This window comes from Mustelus asterias, chromosome 27, assembly GCF_964213995.1.
Source record: "Mustelus asterias chromosome 27, sMusAst1.hap1.1, whole genome shotgun sequence".
Lineage (NCBI taxonomy): Eukaryota > Metazoa > Chordata > Chondrichthyes > Carcharhiniformes > Triakidae > Mustelus > Mustelus asterias.
The window spans coordinates 9,549,090-9,569,548 of record NC_135827.1 but is presented as its reverse complement, the minus strand read 5'-3'; the positions used below and the strand labels follow the sequence as shown (position 1 = coordinate 9,569,548).

Sequence of the window (20,459 nt, the reverse complement as noted above, 5' to 3'; positions counted from 1 at the left end):
CGCGCAAATAGCAAGGTAGCTTTTCTGCCTTGTTCTTTTTCTTGCATGTTTCAAATTCACTCCTCTTTATCTTGCCATTCCCTCTATCATCACCCATTTTTAGTCTGTGAGGACATTGGGATGTGGGTTCTGAATTGGTGTGCAACAAAAGAACAGGCATTAGATGTAGATGGGATATTAGATGTTCAATGTTCAACCTGCAGAGAAAAGAAGAATAGACTCATTGTACTTTCACTCAATAAAATGATATTGGTTTTCTCCTTATGTTTGAGAAAGATTTTGAAAATGATTTCCTAATTTCCTCTTGTAATTGGCAGTGATGTGCTTGTTATTTACCCAGGAGACTTTGACAGAGCTTAAGCTCGAGTCATACTGGTATATCTATTTGCCTATTGTATAAACTCAACTTCAGGTTGTGCAGGCAGACTAGGATGGAGAGCTTTTACACATGGAGAGATAGTCAGAAGCATTTCAAAAAAATGAGCTGTTCTCATGTTCTTCGAAACATTCAGAAGTTTTAGCAGTACACATTGTTTAAAAGACACATTTTACACAAAATATGATTTGCAGTGAGAACATAATAGGAATAGGAGCTGGCTACTAGGCCCCTTGAACCGCCTCTGTCTTTCGCTAAGATAATAACTGATCCTTTCTCTTTCGACTGCACTTCCCAGCCCCATCCTCATATCCCTTGACTCCATTAGTGTCCAACAATCTATTGATCCCCGGGATGAATATGGTCATTAAGTGAGCATTCAAAGCACTCTGGGATGAAGAATTCCAAAGATTCACAACCCTCTGAGTGAAGAAAATGCTCCTCAAATCAATTCTCTATGATTGATCCCTTGAGATTATGGCGGAAATTTCCAGGGCCTTTCGGCTAGTGGCTGAGAGGCAAGAGGGCTGGTAACATGATGGGGTTAGGGGGGTTGGGTAAAGGAGGAGGAGGAATGGTTGGGTGAGGTGCCAGCTGTTGCCCCTGCCATGCCTTATTGCCAGCGGTGGAAAAGATGGCGGAATGGACTCTGATCAACCGGCCAATTGAACCATTTAAGTGGCCAATAAAGGGCCATTTTCTGCCTCTCTGGAAATCCCAAAAATCAATCTAGCGAACACATATTTCACACCCCTCTCAGACAGGTTAATCCTTTCTTAGAGGAGGGACCAAAGCTGGACCAATTGTCCAAGTAATCAAATTAATGTCCTGGAAAAAATATAGTTGAGCAGAAATTACAAATGCAATTTATATTTAATATTTATTTCCTTATTGCGTGGCAGCTTGCCACCAATGTCCTCCCAAAAATCATGCAGTACCATTGCGTTCCTTTTCAAATGATGCTCTACTTTCAGATTTGTGATGATACTTGCCTTTTTAAAAAAATATATATTTTCATTCTTTTATCCTTTTCAGATGTCATAATATGCATTTTCAGTTTTTCCCTCACAAATGGTTAAAAATAACCATGCTTCAATAAACTATATGCTGGTAATATGTTGCAAAACAGTGCTTTTGGTATGGAAAAACAAATATTCAAGTTGTGCTGTATACCTTGGAAGAGTTTAATGCAGTTCTAATTGCAATCATTATGGACTAATATGAAACTAGCTTATTTGCTGGCTCAGTTAGTGTTTTAATTTAGAAGTACTAATTAAAGCAATCAGCACATGAAAATTTGATGGGGGAGGATAAAGGGGTTGCAAATTTGAATTACAACAGTAAAATCATATGTGAATTTATATATTGATTAATTTATCCATTCTGTCTACGTATATATGGGGCGGCATGATGGCACAGTGATTAGCAGCGTCAGGGACCCGGGTTCGATTCCGGCCATGGGTAGCTGTCTGGAGTTTGCATGTTCTCCCTCTGTCTGCGTGGGTTTCCTCCACGTGCTCCGGTTTCCTCACAGAGTCCAAAAATGTGCAGGTTGGGTTTATTGACCATGGTAAATTGCCCCTTAGTGTCCCAAGGTGTGTAGGTTAGATGGGATTAGCCATGGGAAATGTGCGGGGTTAAAGGAATGGGGCAGGGGAGAATGCCTGGGTAAGATACTTTGTCAGGGAGCTGGGCTGAATGGCCTCTTCTACACTGCAGGGATTCTATGATTATAGGCCCTGGTACATTGATAGCAGCACTATCAACATTAGACCACAGCTCCCGCGTGTTGGCAGCCTCTGTAAGGCTGAGGATCTCCAATGAGTGAGATCTCTAGTGAGAATCACCTGATGAAGGAGCAGCACTCCGAAAGCTCGTGATTCCAAATCAACGTGTTGGACTTGAACCTGGTGATTTGAGACTTCTTACTGTGGACAGACTTCCACAAGCTCCCTACTGTTTAAAAGCTTCTTCTTAAACGTACAAGTATCTTACTAATGCCTAATTATGCATCAGGGATCATAAACCCGGATCTGACAGAAGAAATTAAAAGCTGAACATTGTAGTCTCCTTAATCATAGAATCATAGAAACCCTACAGTGCATAAGGAGGCCATTCGGCCCATCGAGTCTGCACCGACCACAATCCCACCCAGGCCCTACCCCCACATATTTTACCCGCTAATCCCTCTAACCTACGCATCCCAGGACTCTAAGGGGCAATTTTTTTTTTAACCTAGCCAATCAACCTAACCCGCACATCTTTGGACTGTGGGAGGAAACCGGAGCACCCGGAGGAAACCCACGCAGACACGAGGAGAATGTGCAAACTCCACACAGACAGTGACCCGAGCCGGGAATCGAACCTGGGACCCTGGAGCTGTGAAGCAGCAGTGCTAACCCACTGTGCTACCGTGCCGCCCCTTCTTCTGTCAACTTCTCTGTTTTTTTAAATTTGTTCATGGGATGTGGGTATCACTGGCTGGGTCAGCAATTATTGTCCATCCCTGAGGGTATTTAAGAGTCAATCTCATTGCTGTGGATCTAGAGTCATGTAAAGGTCAGACCAGGTAAGGATGACAGATTTCCTTCCTGAAAGGACATTTGTGAACTCGATGGATTTTCATGATAATTGGCAATCGTTTCATGTTCACCACTGGACTTTTAATTCTAGATTTTATTTGAATTCAAATTTCACCATCTGCCATGGTGGGATTCGAACCTGTGTCCTCAGAGCATTACCGTGAGTCTCTGGATTACTCGAACAGCAACAATACCACGATGCCACTGCCTGACCCATGCCGCTGCCGCTGGGTGGTTTGTTTGTTCCAGCATGCCATTAAAGCAGATAGTCAGTCAAATCACATAAAATGAGTAAGTACTAAATTAAAGCCTCATTCCTTCAAAGATAGGACATTTTGTAGGCCTGCTGTGTCATCGGTCCGAAACCAATCACTCCAGAATCAGTTGTTCACTGAGAATAGATGGTTTATTCTGGTGAGCTGGAATGATTCTCTCACGGCCAGGAGGGAATGCTGCACATGCAGGCTGCCTGCTGGCTGCAAGAATGTGATTCAGTCTCAGCAGAGCAAATGACTTAAAAGCCCAGGTGGGATTACCCACGCTCTCAGAACATCCCCTTTAAAAATAAATGCACTTTAGTTTCTTGGGTGTGTGGAGATCTCAAAGGCCTTTAAAGAAATGACACTGGCCCGAAGCCACATTTCATGAGGGGTTGAATTCAAAAGCTGTAACCCAGCCTTATCAAAAGGGTCTCATGTTGCTGTACTCCACATTTAAGCAGTGGTGGTGGCACAGTGGTATTGTCACTGGACTAGTATTCCAGAGCCCCAGTGTAATGTTCTGGAGCCTCAGGTTCTAATCCCACCACTGCAGATGGTGAAATTTGAATTCAGTAAAAATCTGGATTTAAAAGTCTAATGGTGACCATGAAATCATTGTGGTAAAAACTCATCTGGTTCACCAATGTCCTTTAGGGAAGGAAATCTGCCATCCTCACCTGGTCTGGCCTACTTGTGACTCCAGACCCACAGCAATATACTTGGCTCTTTTGGGCGGCACGGTTAGCACTGCTGCCTCACAGCGCTAGGGACCCGTGTTCAACTCCAGCCCCGGGTCACAGTCTGTGTAGAGTTTGCACATTCTCCCTGTGTCTGTGTGGGTTTCCTCTCACAATCGGGTAGGCGTGTGCGGGTTAGATTGATTGGCCATGCTAAATTGACCCTCGTGTCAGGGACTAGCTAGGGCAAATGTGTGGGGTTATGGGGATAGGGCCTGTGTGGGATTGTGGTTGGTACAGACTCGATGGGCTGAATGGCATCCTTCTCTACTGCAGGGATTCTATGATTCTATGGGATTCTATAATTATCTACCCCTTCAAGGGCAATTAAGGATGGGGCAATAATTGCCTGCCCAGCCAGTAACGCCCACATCCCATTAACTAATAAAACAAAAGGTGTAAGGTGATATCCCTGCCAGGCAGAAACCACTTTGCAGTGATGCAGAAGCCATGTCCCTAATATTTTTAGGTGCCAATTATAAAACGACAAAGTCAAGCAATTTAAAATAAATCTCTCTCCAAATAGAAACCTAGTTCTCTAAAATATTGTGTTGGGTCTTCAACTGTGGCAGGAAAAAGATATCTGATTGCATGTCAGCGAGTCACAGAGAGGAACTACACTCAAAGGCTGGAATTTTACCGCCACGCCTGCCCCAGAATCATTCTCCGTTGGCCTCTGGCGGGATCTTACAAGTCTCGGGCGGGTGAGGCGGTAAAACTCCAGCAAAAATCTTCCACTTTGACAATTGTGTGCATTTGTATGTTTGATTTCCCTTTAAGGATATACTTCCATCTAATTAGTAGCATTGAAATCCATGGGGAAAGGTAACTTCTAAAATCATCATTGGAATTATTAGATTTACTAGGATGTTGCCTGGGCTGGAGAGTTTTACTTATGAAGAGAGATTGGATAGACTGGGGTTGTTTTCCTTGGAGCAGAGGAGACGGGGAGACTGGGTGGGGGGCATGTTGAGATGTTTAAAATTATGAGGGGCACAGACAGAGAAGACAGGAAGAAACTTTTCCCCTTGGTGGAGGGACCAATGACCAGGGGGCATAGATTTAAGGTGCAGAGGTGACGTGAGGAAAAGCTTTTTCACCCATAGTGTGGTTGGAATCTGGAACTCACTGCCTGAAAGAGTGGTGGAGGCAGAGACCCTCATAACAAGTATTTAGATGTGTATTTGCGATGCCAAGGTAGACAAGGCTATGGGCCAAGTGCTGGAAAACTGAATCAGAATAGTTAGGTGGTAATTTTTGCCAGCTTATATGCAATGGGCCAAAGGGCCTTTTCTGTGCTGCAGACCTTTATGACTATGGTCGGAACTTTACCGCTACGCCCGCCCCGGAATTGCCCAAGCGAGGTCGTAAAATACTGGCCTATGACTCTATGGGAGGGATTTTCCGGCCGTGCTCACCCCAAGACCGGAAAATCCCATCGGAGGTCAATGGACCTTCACATTGTCCATGTCCTGCCCACTTCGCTTCCTGCGGCATGCAGGACGGGAAAATTCCACCCAATAGGAGTGTTTGGAACATATTTGGAAACTGTAACTGGATTGATTATTTTGCATTGCAGACAATTTGATTGACCTAAAATTTAAAATAGGACCTCTGTACAAAGCAGACATAGCATTTTACAGATGTTGACATGACTGATACGTGATGATGGTTGGGGAAAGATAGCTTGAATTCCCTGCTGGTCTCAAGAGCATCTGCAACTGCAAGAGGGAAAATAAAAAGTTTGCTTGCTGCCTATCACTGTTTAATGATGAATGGAATGATGTTGGGAGCTTCGAGTTACGCATTATTTAAACGAGTTCAACAACATTGGTTTTATCAGTGAGGTTTACACGGCTGCAAAATGTGTGTTGCCCCGGGTGTACTTTGTGGATGGTTATCATTAAATGAATTGCAACTGTAACGAAACGGCTTGAAAACTGCGCATTGCTGAACTGGGAAAGGTTGCAATTACTTGTGACTAACTTTAGCTTCATTTCAGAGGGCTGCGGTAAAAGAAACCCTTAACATGTCCAGCAGTTGATTTGGACAAGGAATCTACCGCTGATAATGCAAGGGTTAAACGTCTTAAGGGCCTGATTGTCGGGGAAGGAGGTTTGTAAATAGATTAAATGCGAGAGAGACAGCAAGCTTTTTGCAGGGAGCAAAGGGTTAAATCCCCATTGCCACGCTGTGCAAGTGTAGCAATGTGGGGGTCTTTAATCGCTGGCCGTCGCTACACGATAGTGAAGGATTTCTGATCCAACATTGGGTTCTGTACTGCGGTCCTGTGGATGGTTAGGTTAGTGTTGTTAGTAAGTGCATTGAAATGCGTGCGTGTATATATGTGCGTGTTTATGTAGGATGTTTCAATTTTTGCTGGAGATGTGAACATGAATTGGAAGGGTTAAATGAAGGGAGGAGTGGGGGGGAGATGAGATGTCGAGGAAAGGGTTATTATACCTGCTGTCCAATTCCAGTGTAACTCCAGCGTGCTGGCCATTGAGGGAGGCGGACTCGGTGTGACGATACTGTAATGGGAAGGACTGTTTCAGCACTGGAGCTGTAGCCGCGTTGGATAGCTACTAGCTTTCATCCGATTCTTGTTGTCATCTCTCTCCGTGACAGAAGCTCGCACAATCTTTTTATTTTCCTTCTCTTTTTTTTTGGATTGGACTGCAAATCATTATTGCCTTTTCCAGAAGACCTCTTGGGATTTAGGGAAATCTTGGACTGTTTGGATACAGCTCAATTGGGAAATAATTATTTTTTTTGGATTATATATACATTTTTTGGAGTTTTCCGTGTGGAAGTGCCTGCAAATATATAGAGGGAGACATACATATATATTATATTCTTCTCTCTGTGTTGCCTGTGGAGGAGGCTCGCCTGGGTTTCGAACTTGTCATGCGGCTCTGTGTGGTCTTCTGTCCGGCGAGGGGGGGCTTCGGCCCCGGGACGCGGCAGTTGACGGGCTTTTGCCCCGGGAGGTGGCTGATGTTGCTAGCGCTGAGGTTACTTTTCCTTGTACCCGCAGGGGAGCCGGTCGGCCGCAGCGACAGCAACTTTCCCAAAGCAATGGACAACGTGACAGTGAGACAGGGAGAGAACGCCGTCCTCAGGTAGGCAACACAAGTGTCTGTTTGTTTTTTGAAAAAAAAAACCCTCCTCCAGAACCCATTGAATTCCAATCAATTGTTTTCAGGTTTTTAAAAAAGAATGCATGAAAAGTTCCTGTTTACTGGAATGTTTATTGTTCTTAACCAAACATTGCACTGTCAATATCACTGTGTCAATTTCTATTTCGGAAACAATCTGCCTCCTGAAACCATTCCGGAGTCTTTATGTTGTCCATATACAAGACAGGATCCCTCCTATGTTTGTTGGTCAGTAGTGTATTTGTTGGATTTAATAATATTGAGATAGGTAAGCCCTTGTCGCGAAGCATAGTGAGCGCGGCTTATCTACTCCAGATACAGCTTTATATCCCCCCCCCCCCTTCCAGGAATTTGCCTGTACATATAATCTGTGTGGCAGCCTCGGTATTGCAATGTCATCTTGGGGGACGGGGGGGGGGGGGGAGCGCATTATTATTTTTTCCCCGATACAAGCTGCTCCACTGTGAAAACTGATTAATTCTAATTTGCCCACTTTATCTTTCAGTTGCTTTCGGCGATTACAATAACACCCCCCCCCCTTTTTTTTGATAAGTTATGCAGAATGCAGGCATGTGTGTGCACACACGCACCGAGAATTTTTCATGGCCAGAATGATTCATTCATTTACACTTTTGCCCATATTCTTGGATGCTGTCCAAGATGTTGACTGCTGGTTTTATTTGCAACTGTCTTGATGATTGCGGGGATTTTCTAAGTTTCTGGAGGAGTTGTTTGGGGGGGGGGGGAGGCGGTGGTGGTGGAGGAGGAGGTGAGAAGCGCTACCATCCAGGTCGAGTTTTTCAATATTATTCCCATATATATATATAGAGGGAAGGAGCTGGGTACACGTTTAAAAGGGCAGTTGTTTATCGCTGTACAGGAGAATGCTTTGATGCATTTATGCTTTTGGTTGTTTTATTTTTAGAATTGCTGAGGATTCCTTCTGTGCAGGTTTAATTGCATTATTGTACTCTTGCTAATCCTGTCATTAGTATGTAATTATTATTTGCCTCATATACCCTTAGATACGAGAGGATCCGTCTAACCCATGAAACATTTAGGCAAAAACAAAGGTTGCCGGGTTTTTTTTGTTTTAAATACATTAATAAATGATAAAGCTGTTTTACATTTTTTGTGGTGCTGTGGTTAGAACATCCATCTCTGGCAGAAGAATATCAATGGACCCTGTTTTGTATACATTGCTAGCTTTGTGTAGCCTTAGTATAGAGCACTCCCTCTGTTCAGTGCGAGTGATTTTATTAATGCAATCCTTCTTGGAGTATAGCCATCTCGACAGAGAGGCACCCTTCTAATCAAAGGACATCTGGATACATTATTACAGTTTTTGTTTTCTAAGTTATGCTGTCCATAGTAGTGACAATTGGTAATGCTTTCAATGTTGGGAATGTATCAGTTAATAAGGGACTGTCTTCATCATCTTTGGTGTGAGAACTGAGGGGAAAAAATGAAGCTGGTAATTGTTACTAGTCAGTCTGATATTCTGTTTTCTATATTCAGAAAAGAAAAGTTATTAAGTGGAAGAAATTTAGAACCTATATTCCTATCAGTGTGATTAATTCTTAATTTAACTTTGCAGCCATTGCCTGTGATTTTTTTCACCAATAATTCTTGTTTTGAAGTGTTTGAAACTGATTGGTTAATATGTATAGAAATTATTATTTTTGTATATTATTTCAATTCATAAATTGCATGTATGTTGTATGGTTCATACATGGGTGTGTAGGGAGTAAGATAGACATGTTTGATCACTCAATGTATTCCTTTTATTTCAGAAGGATCTTGCTTGTGTTGGGGATAACTGCATTGTCAGTCTCCGTCACTACATGTTGGCAGGGAATGGCTCCTGTTGCACTCAGCATACTTCAAGTCCTCTCTCTTATGGTATCAAATGATACCACGAGAAAATATACTTCTTCCTTTCAATGAGAATTTCAGGCTTCTGTTAGGTGACAACTCCAGCAGTGTTGATTTTGCTTGCACAGGGATGTCATTTATGTTCCAGAGATTTAAGTGAAGTAAGGTCATTTTAATGCTCTCCAAGGAAAATATGCTCGTTGTGGGAGACCAGGTGAAGAGTTGCATTTAATGGGCTAAATATTATTGAAACCGCTTCCATTTAAGACATTGTAAAAACACAAATATGGCCAGCCTGGATTGGACAATGTTTATGATCTAGTCGATGCATCAAGGTCATCTCCATCCAAGTTACTGATTGGAAACTGAAAGGATTCTTAAGTAGGTATTGTAGTGTTTCAGAATTTTATCAGCTAATCATTGTGGTCACCGGATCCTAAATCCAGACTAGCCAAAGGGCCACCTTCCCAAAACATCAGAATGTTCTTCCACTATTACATACTAGTTGATGTATTCAATGCAAAAGATCAGTATCCCTTTCATGATACTGGAGGCAATATTTTATTATTATTTAATGATCTAAGTGTTTGAACAACAGAGGAGACAAACACTGCCAGCGAAGGTGCTCTCCTTCCAAACAGAAGAGTCCATGATGGAGTACAAATGGATATTTCCAAGAGTAATGCAAGAAAGGAAATAATTGCACTGTCCAGCCTTGAATGGAGAGATCCATCCATGTCTCGGGACTCAGTTGTTCATGGGGAGCTTTGCTCACTCACTGACCCACTGAGTTGTGGCGAAAACATTATTTTGCTATATGGAGACTATCCAATCACATCTTTACCAGCAATAGCAAATTGCAGGTTGTCCTCGAGGCATCCAAAGTTTTGAAGTTTTAACTTTATTTACTTCAAGAAATTGGTCCACCAACTGCAGCCCAATCAGACTGGGAGCATTTTAAGATAACCTTTACAGACATTTCTATTACTGACACTAAGCTGCCAAATCCTATTACATTGGCTGCATTAGAACACATATTTTGTACCAGTGCAGTTAAAGATGATGTTGCATGAATACCAATTGGCCAGTGTGATTGGGCTAAGTGTTTGAGTCCTAAGGTAAGGTTTGTTATTTTAGAAATTTTTAATTGAGTCAGCGAGCTTGCAGGGACGCTTGAACAGTCTCCACAGGAGGAAGTACACATACATCGTCACTCCTCAGTTTGCTAAGATTACGCCTTGTGTTGGCTGATTGTAAAGCAGCACCAATGGAGAATTAATACATAGACTGCACTGACCCTTCCTCCATCAAAAGACAAATTCAAACACACCCCATGGAAGTGTAGTTTGTCCTCCTGGGTTATGTGGTTGAATTTGTGAAACCATACCCTATTTGGCATGCTAAAGTAAATATGTCACTAGTACCAGTAGTTTGAACTTTGCTTTGCTTATCAAGATCTTGTTCTTCACTATAGTTGGCATTGTTCTTAGTCTCTTGTTGACATGAACAGCAAGCTGAGTTGGACATTGAGAAAAGATGACCTCTTGCCATAACATCATGAAATACAGCAAATTGTAATTCAATGACAGATGAAATTTAATGCAGAGAAATGTGAAGTGATTGATAAGGGTATAATTCTGGAGAGGCTTCAAGAACAGAGAGATAGGGGGGTACATGTGCACATGTAGTTGACGGTAGCAGGGCAGGTTGAGAAAATGGTTAAAAAGGCATATGGTTTCCTGGGCTTTATAAACAGAGTCATAGGGCGGAATTTGCCCCCATATGTGGCAAAGGCTGGAATTCTCCGACCTCAGCCGTGCCTGAGATTCTCCGGTCCCGCTGCTGTGAGTGGAGATTTGGCTAAGCGCCAAATTCTCCTCTCTCACTGCGAGCGGTAGTGGGGCATGCGAGACCGGAGAATTCCGGCCGAGAGTGTCATGTTCTGACTGAAAATCGGTGTGTTTCTCCTCATAGAAACAGGCAGGTTTTCTCTCCAACTCTTGCCACACTTTGACATTTTAAAGTGGGGGGCATGTTTAGTGCCATCATTGCGAGGGATAGGGTCTGAAGTCACCAGTGAAGTTGGCTCCATGGAGATCAGGGTGATCTCAAATTAATGTTTGAGATCTCACCCCCTCAATTTGCTGGCATTTGGTCTTTTGGGCATATTCCCAGCCATTCGCTGGCACCAGGACTTCGGTCTTCTCCCACCACATGAAATCAGCTCCCACTATGGGGTTGCCTATAGGCCCTGCTCCCTTTAGGCCCCACCCCTTTCGACCATGCCCCCTATATGCAGCACTCTGATAGCTCCCCCACCCTGGCCAATCCAGCACTGTGAACCTGGCACTGGTTTTGGGAAAGCAACAGTGATTCCCACTGACTTGACTTCATGTCAGCGAGGAGGAACAGGCGGTGAAGTGGGAAGCAACGGTGTAAAGCCATTTTGGAATATTTAAATGTATGTTGATCAGGTTTAAGCCCTTGCTATGTCTGAGCCTGATAACATTGCCAATGAGGACCAGGAAGATCTCCCCATGTAAATTCCATGATGGCCCTCTTGCGAGAGTTTTTTCTACAATTTTAGGATTTGTATCTGCCATAACAAAGTTGGAAAATCCCCCCCGCCCAACATAGATTACAAAAGCAAGAAAGCTATGATGAACCTTAAACATCTGCATTAGCGTCAACTGGCATATTGTGTCAAACTCTCAGCATCACACTTTAGGACAGATGTGAAGGCTTTCAGCCACAAGGGACTTGGGTCATGTGGATAGATTAGAGAATCTGTGTTTGCTATCCTTAGCAAAGAGGAGATTTGATAGAAGTGCTCAAATTCACGAGGGACCTGCAAGTAGATGGAGACCAGCTGTTCCCGTTGGCAGACGGGTCAAGAGACAGAGGGCACCAATTTAAGGTGGTTGCCAGAAGAAGGCAACATGACATTAGGTGAAACTCATGTACACAGTGTGTGGTTAAGACTGGAATGCACTACCTGAGAATGGTGAAGACGGACACAGTCACAGCTTTAAAACGACAATTGGATAAGCACCAGAAGAGAACAATATTTGCTCGGGCAATGGTGAAAAGGGCAAGGGAGTGGGACTGGCTGAATCAGTCTTTTTTAAACCTGGCATGGATGCACCGGCCTCAATTTATGCTGTCACCATGTTATTTGTAGTTACAAAGATGCTGATTTTTAAAAAAAATTCATTCGTGGGACGTGGGCATCGCTGGCTGGCCAGCATTTATTATGTGGAGATGCCGGCGTTGGACTGGGGTAAACACAGTAAGAGTTTTAACAACACCAGGTTAAAGTCCAACAGGTTTATTTGGTAGCAAATGCCATTGGCTTTCGGAGCCCTGCTCCTTCGTCAGATGGAGTGGATATCTCCGAGCAGATATCCACTCCACCTGACAAAGGAGCAGGGCTCCAAAAGCTAATGGCATTTGCTACCAAATAAACCTGTTGGACTTTAACCTGGTGTTGTTAAAACTCTTACAGCATTTATTGCCCATTCCTAGTTGCCCTTGAGAAGGTGGTGGTGAGCTGCCTTCTTGAATCACTGCAGTCCATGTTCTGCGGTTTGACCCACAATGTCATTAGGGAGGGAATTCCAGGATTTTGACCCAGCGACTGCGAAGGAACGGCGCTATATTTCCAAGTCAGGATAGTGAGTGGCTTGGAGAGGAGCTTACAGGTGGTGGTGTTCCCATGTATCTGCTGCCCTTGTCTTTCCAGATGGAAGTGGTCGTGGGTTTGGAAGGTGCTGTCTTAGGATCTTTGGTGAATTGCTGGAGTGCATCTTCGAGATAGTACACACTGCTGCTACTGAGCATCGGTGGTGGAGGGATTGAATGTTTGTAGATGTGGTGCCAATCAAGTGGGCTGCTTTGTCCTGGATGGTGTCAAGCTTCTTGAGTGGTGTTGGAGCTGTACCCATCCAGGCAAGTGGGGAGTATTCCAGCACACTCCTGACTTGTGTCTTGTAGATGGTGGATAGGCTTTGGGGAGTCAGGAGATGAGTTACTCGCCGCAGTATTCCTAGCCTCTGACCTGCTCTTGTAGCCATTGTGTTTATGTCATGAGTCCAGTTGAGTTTCTGATCAATGGTAACCCCAAGGATTTTGATAGTGGGGGATTCCGTGATGGTTACAAAATTGAATGTCAAGGGGTGGTGTTCACGTTCGGTGTTACTGTTCGTACAAATGAGAGAATAGTTAAACTTAGTTATAGAGTCAATAACTTGGACCTGTGGTTGAAAAGTGCTTTTAAAATGATCAGATTAATATACAGAAATATTGGGGTGAATTTGAATTTGCATTCTCATAATTTGTGGGTTTCAGAATTGGATGGGCGTTTAGAAGAGTAGAAATAGACAGCATGCTGGGACGCTGGCTCCAACCCATTAATTTCCACATTTGAATGCAGCATGTTTGGCTGCATGTGAACGATCCTCTCCAGAGGGATGGGTTGTCAATTTCAATATGTTAGTCAGTCAAGTACAGCAATTTGAACATGGCTTTTGGAATTTTAACTGTGGGTGCACAGGTTCTCTGTGCATCCTTGCCAGTGAAAGCAAGGCAAGGGTACAGCAGCAGTCGAGGGGGGCTGAAGACGTGACTGAGAAAATGCAAATAAATACTGAGACCTCGCATCTAATTTCTTGCCTGGTTATGTAAAAGGCTTTGTTCACAGTACATGTGCTGAGAGGTGACTTGAGTAACTCTAGAGGTCTGTACTTTTGATCCCCACTTTGCTGTTTTTGCTGTTGCATTGACACGGTGGCATGAAGGGTAGCACGGTGGCAAAATGGTTAGCCTCACAGGGCCAGGGACCCATGTTCAATTCTGGCCTTGAGTGACTGTCTGTCTGGAGGTTGCACATTCTTCCCATGTCTGAGTATGCTCTGGTTTCCTCCCACATGTTTGAACTTAGTTTGCACCTTCTTCCCATGTCTGCGTGAGTGTCTTCCCACACTTCAAAGATGTGCAGATTAGGTTGATTGGCCATGCTAAATTGACCCCAGTGTCAGGGGGATTAGCAGAGTAAATACTTTGGATTACGGGGATAGGGTCTGGGTGGGATTGCGTTGGGTACAGACTTGATGGGCCGAATGGCTTCCTTCTGTACTGTAGGGATTCTATGATATTCTTTGAAATGTGCAGGTTAGGTGGATTGGCCTTGCCAAATTGTCCTTTAGAGCCCCAAATTGTGTAGGTCAGGTGGATTAGGCATTGTGGGGGAGGGGGGGGGGGGGGGGCGGGGGGGAGAGATGTGAGCTTGGTTAAGGTATTGTGTTGATGGGTCAAGTGACTACCTTCTGCTGTGTGGGGATATTATGCTTTCAGACCGCAGATGAGGACAAAAACAACCAGCAGCATCAGGAGCTGTTCTGGCTCCAGTCCTGCCATCAGGGACCATGACAGCCTGTTTCTCACTGACATGCCGCTCTATGGGAGAGAGAGGATGAACACAGTTTGCCTGAGACCGTACCAACAAAATAGGGTGCACAGGTAGAGATAAACTTCGTCAATGTGTCGGAGCATGAGTGGCTCAGGCTCCCCCATCAATCAGGTTATGGCAGAGATTTGCTGCCTTCTGGAACAAGAGCCTCTGTCAAAGTGGGCTGGGTGCGATGCTTTACCAGTAGCTGTCAAATCCGCCACCATCAACATCTGTCCCTCTGTTTCCTCCATGGCTTCATTGAGCAATTTGTCAGGTCTTGCAGTTGATGTCTCTCAAATTCACAAGATGGGGTGACTGTGGATATGTTTGTCAGGACAGGCACCCATGCAAAACATGCCACAGATGCCAATCAATGCGAGCGGGACCTCTGATTTGCAGCTCCAGCTGGCTTCCCGCAAGCACATCAGTTGTACGCGTGTGGAAGTTAAGGCACCACCCCCCAGAACCCCACAGTCCAGGATTATTCATCAACTCCATCAATGTGCCATTGGTTTCCAACCAAAAAAACACCTTTATGCAGATGTATGCAAGGTTTCCAGGCAGCTGCCAGAGTGCTTTATCCAACATGAGGGTCACCCTCTCTGATATCTTTGTAGCTTGAAGACTTCCCAAGTGAGATCCACTTAACATGTGGCTGAGGAACACAAGCATTGAAGTCCAGGAGTTACACAGTGTTATCTGCGGGCGTACCATTGAGCAATTTATTGGGATGCTCTAGATGCATTTCAGCTGCCTGGACAGATCTGCAAACAGCTTGCAATATGTGTCAGTCAGAGTCTCCAGATTGGTCATGGTACACAGCACTGCACACTGTGCAATTCAGGAAGAACTAGACATCGAGCACTGGGCCTATTTAGACCATGCTGAGAAGGAGGAGGCAGAATGTGATGCTGCTAAGGCAATGATATAAGTTGCTTCCTGGGATACCCTCATTATAGTGAGGCCCATCCACTTGCACACTTCCCCATGTGTCCCAACTCCAACTTTCCCTCAACACAAAGCAGTCTGGCAAATAACCCCCCACCCCATCCCATTGCTCAGCATTAGCTCTTTTGATTACTTATTAGGTCACTTGGTGGGCAGCAACCAAAAATGGACAACACAAGAAATTTGTAGAAACAAATGCTCTGGGTACAATTCTCCCAAAACAATTCTAAGTGCCGAATTCATGTAAAAACTGGAGTAAACCCCGCTTCTTTTTTCAGTGGGATTTTCAAAATGTATCTCCCATACTGTGCATCACAGACAGCCCCAGTGTGAATCACGCTGAAATTCTGTGGACAGGGCCTATTCCCGCTGGAGAGACTGGCAGCATCATGCTGAGCGGGCCACCGCGCACCCCCCCCCCCCCCCCCCCCCCCCTTGTCTATGATGTACGATCACAAAGTACAGAGTGGTAGCGGGGCCCCGACCCCTTTGCAATGCCCAATGCCCAGTGGGCAATGCCAACATAGAAATCATGGAAACCCTACAGTGTAGAAGGAGGCCATTCAGCCCATCGAGTCTGCACCGACCACAATCCCACCCAGGCCCTACCCCCACGTATTTACCCGCTAATTCCTCTAACCTACGCATCTCAGGACTCGAAGGGGCAATTTTGTTTAACCTGGCCAATCAACCTAACCCGCACATCTTTGGACTGTGGGAGGAAACCAGAGCACCCGGAGGAAACCCACGCAGACACGAGGAGAATGTGCAAACTCCACACAGACAGTGACCCAAGCCGGGAATCGAACCCCCTAGGTATTGGCATTTTGATCCTTGGGTAGTGCCAGAGGGCTCAGGCTGGTACTGAGGAGTCGGCAATGCCAGGGTTCACCCTGCCCCCCCCGACACTCTACCTCCTTGGGGAGCCTCCATGGCCTTCCATTTCTCCAGTGAGGTCAGACCACCTGCTCCCCATTAGTGGTGAGCTGTTGTAAACCGTGCTGGAGTGAAACACTCATGTGAGGAGAGGGGTGAGGCTAGCAGATCCAGGGACTTCAGACCCAGGCCCACAAAATAATATGCCAATGGCGATCGATATAATGTATTCAGCTCTGCGCCGATTTCTGGCACGGAGTTGCCGATGCTGGAAATCCAGCGGCCGGAGACGTGCAGTGACGCCCAGCATGAAGCCCGCTACACGCCTCTGCTGATGTCTCCTGGCCTGCTGCGCTGCTAACGCTATGCAGTGGGCTGGGAGAATCACCCCCTATTGTTTGACTCAAAAGTTAAAAAGCAAAGTGACATTCGAACATGTGTCGCATTAATGTACCATAATATTTATTTATTGAACTTTCATGAAGCTGGCCACTCTTTACATGGACAAAAACATCATCACAAAACCTGTGACATCCTGCTACCCATGCTGTAGCTGGACTCCTCCAAGCTCTTTGCAAGGTTGCATAGGAAATCCTGCAAGGATGTCATCCTTTCTTTACTGATGTGCATGGAGTTTGCTCTTTGCCAACAGCCCCCCATCAACTGCAGCCAACTGAGCAGAGCCTGGACTGTACAGTGGCCTCCAGTGCAAACACTCCATGGCTGTCCCTGTCTCCTCCATCTGATCTTGCTCACTTGTGATTTGAGAGTCACCAGGTGAAGACCCAACAGTCTTCCTTGGCCATTCCACTGAAGCATGAGTACTCAAGCTGGTGTTTGGTCTGTATGAATCCTGTACACTTTTCTGTCAAAACTGCATGGTAGTCCACAAGTTCCCGTGCAGGCTCGGGACAAGGTGACCTCTTGAAGTTACCATAGCTGCACAGTCACACAAATTTAAAGGACCTATGCATCTGCATTGTCCTTGCACTGCAAGAAAACAAAAGAGGCTACTTTGGTCCTGTGACGCTGCATCCTCAGAGAGAATGACCTTTTCTGAGGACATGTCATCATGATCCTCCTACATCATCTCCAATAGGATACTTGGAGGCCCTGTGCAAGATTAATGACATGAATTAGAATTGTTCTCAGTGAGCATTATGCACATGATAATATTTCAGTTAGTGCTGAAATATGTTGTATGCCGTTTGGCTGCCTGATACTTTATTCTGACACTAGGTAACAGGAAGGCCCCCCATCCCCCCACATCCCCCAATCTCTGACATCCAGGCACACTAAGACCCTGTTGATGTATGGTGCTGTCACTTGTACTACTATCAGGGTGAGGTCATGGAGGTTTACAGCATGGAAACAGGCCCTTTGGCCCAATTTGTCCATCCTGCTCTTTATTTTAACCACGAAGCTCGTCCGGATTGCCCGCGTTTGGCCCATATCCCTCTATACTCATCTTACACACATGTAACTGTCTAAATGCTTTTTAAACAACAAAATTATACTCGCCTCTATCTACTACTGTCTCGTCAGCTTGTTCCAGACACTCACCACCGTCTGTGTGAAACAATTGACCCTCTGGATCCTTTTGTATCTCTCCCCTCTCACCTTAAACCTGTGCCCTCTAGTTTTAGATTCCTCTACCTTTGGGAAAAGATGTTGACTATCTAGCTGATCTATGATCAGGTTGACCTCACCCATATCTTCTCTACTTGCCTCCCTTGCAGGGAAGGAAAGAGAATACTTTTGAGTATGATTAATGACATATGTTAAACAAATAGATTGGGATCATTTGCTGAAGGTGTCTATGTGGGATGATGTCCTGGAGATGGCATGAGTTGGCAGAGTGAAGGGATTTCTGTGATACACCCATCAGGATGCATTTGAATGTGCCACTGTACCTGCTTTTCCAACCCTGCTTTGGCCATCAAACCACTTTCAACCTTGAACCCAGGAACGTGGGTACATCTGTTACTGACCACCTCTGGTACCAGCAGCCATCTCTTCGTGGTTTCACTGAGAGATTCCTTCTGCCCATTATAAACCTATGCCCTCTAGTTTTAGACGCCCCTACCTTTGGGAAAAGATATTGACTATCCAGCTGATCTGTGCCCCTCATTATTTTATAGACCTCTATAAGATCACCCCTAAGTCACCTACGCTCCAGGGAAAAAAGTCCCAGTCTATCCAGTCTCTCCTTATAACTCAAACCATCAAGTTCCGGGAGCGTCCCAGTAAATCTTCTGACCCTTAATTCCAGAATCCATGAAAATTCATGTTTGCAATTGTCCCTTTAAAGAGTGGAGTTGAAATCAACTTTAAAGGGTGTCAATGGTGGGAAAATGGGAGAAGCTTGTGGTCAACGAGAGTGAGACAAATAAAATTCAATTGAAATACATGAAACTGTGTGAACATTTGTAAACTTGATGCAATAAATAGGTAACATTTTTAACCCAATTTAAGGGATGCGTCAGTCACTGCCCACATATCCCCTGAGACTGGACAAATAGCCTCTGTTGTTTTGTAGTTAAGCTAAACAGCATGTATACACTAAGTGACACGAGCTGTTGACCTGTTCAAACAAATGAAAGGAGAGTGTCCCCACAGTGTGTGTTAAATATCGCAGAAACCAAACATAACAAGTGTGTCCCTTTAGAGTTGGCAACAGCATTACACTGATACAGCAATGACCCAGAAGATTTTGTGACAAATGGGAAGTTGACTGTTTTACTGGAAACATTGGGGAAAAGTTTGACTCCTCTGAAAAGGGCATAATGGCGTGTTATTATAATGGACAATTAAAACAATCATCACATCACAGGCACTGCAGTAAAATCGCTGTTATTTTCTGCAGAAATGTGTTGCTTTATATCTACAAAATTGATGTGAATCACAAAACAGTTTGCCATTTTTTCTTAAAATAATGTAGCCTTTTTATATTTTTGCTTCAAAATTCTGATAGAGAAATTTTTCTGGCATTACATGGACGAGTGCTGCAGATGATATGTATTTGTGTTAGCAGATGACAGGAAGCAGATAAAAGGAGAACATTTTCCATGTATTTCACTTAAGTGGCTTAGTCTGTCGGCCCGTCTGGTTATTTCACTGCCCACGGGACTAATACTAGTCATGTGTGAAAATCAAAAATAATTCACATACAATATGTGATATAAAACTTACAGCCAGCAGCCACTGATAATCTTACAGAGCTCATTAAATGATGTACATAAGGCTGTATTCCGTTGAAAAATGTGTGACTTGGCAAAAGGAGTAGCACGGGGGGGAAAATCGTATTTTCTTTTTAAAAAACTGGCTTTGCTTTTTGACAGAATCATTAAGTTTTCTGGACTTAATTTAGCACGATTTCGGTTTTGCTTTTGTGCTGTTGGATTTTCGATTTTGCAACCTCGGTGCCATTACACCACAAAGTGCGAATGGAAGCCAGAAAACTTGACATTAATTAACACACGGTCCAGTGACTTATTTCGCACACCTGCAAGTTACTTGGAGCTTCATTCTTTTTGCAAATGCTGGTGGAAGACTTTTACGTATTTTTTTTAAAATCATTACTTTTCGGAAGGGAGGCTAAGGGGAGTTTACTTCTGAAGCTTTTGAGTCTTAAGAACTGAGGGGAATTTGATGCCTTGAGATCTGTAGGTTTGTGATCTATAGAGCACTCAATTTAGTGGCGCTCCAGGACGCCTTGTAAGTTCCATTAAAGTTAAGATTAGCACCACATTACTTTAAGTACATTAATAAATTGGTTTCTTTTTTATTTCTGCTCCCTTCCCCTCCCCTTCAGCATCATGGAGAGCTCACAGGCAGCTTTAGGCAAATTTCACTTGGTGTTGTGTTTAGGGTCTCACAGAGGCCTCATTGCAATGCTGCACCTGAAGACTGCTTTGATGTAATTAATACAACATCTGAGCAGCGTAGCTTCCTTCTATAGACGATTAAGGTATCAATTAGCACAATGGTGGTCTGAAAAGCAATAAAAGTCAAAGAATGAATTGAAACGAGGCTCACATGTTCCAGTGGAATGCAAATTTGATTCCTGACCATTTTTTGGAAGTTTAGCAATTTTACTCTTACAGCAGTGGGGAAGGAAAAATTAAAATAAATCTCCACTGGGCTACTGCAGAGCACGTCTCTGCTGGTGAACAGAAGCAGTTGTAGCTCTGAGGAC

At 44.3% G+C, this 20,459-nt stretch overlaps 1 protein-coding gene across 3 annotated transcripts in view; it reads left to right on the top strand.

The window, feature by feature from the left end:
• Window positions 1–6,510: 6,510 nt before the first annotated feature.
• Window positions 6,511–20,459, top strand: part of LOC144479846 (opioid-binding protein/cell adhesion molecule-like) — a 1,112,572-nt gene continuing 1,098,623 nt past the window's right edge. For all 3 annotated transcript variants that reach the window (XM_078198839.1, XM_078198838.1, XM_078198840.1), the window contains exon 1: window positions 6,511–7,077. In XM_078198839.1, the coding sequence (XP_078054965.1) occupies window positions 6,863–7,077 (215 nt within the window). In that variant the 5' untranslated portion in view covers window positions 6,511–6,862. The remainder of the gene's footprint in view (window positions 7,078–20,459) is intronic.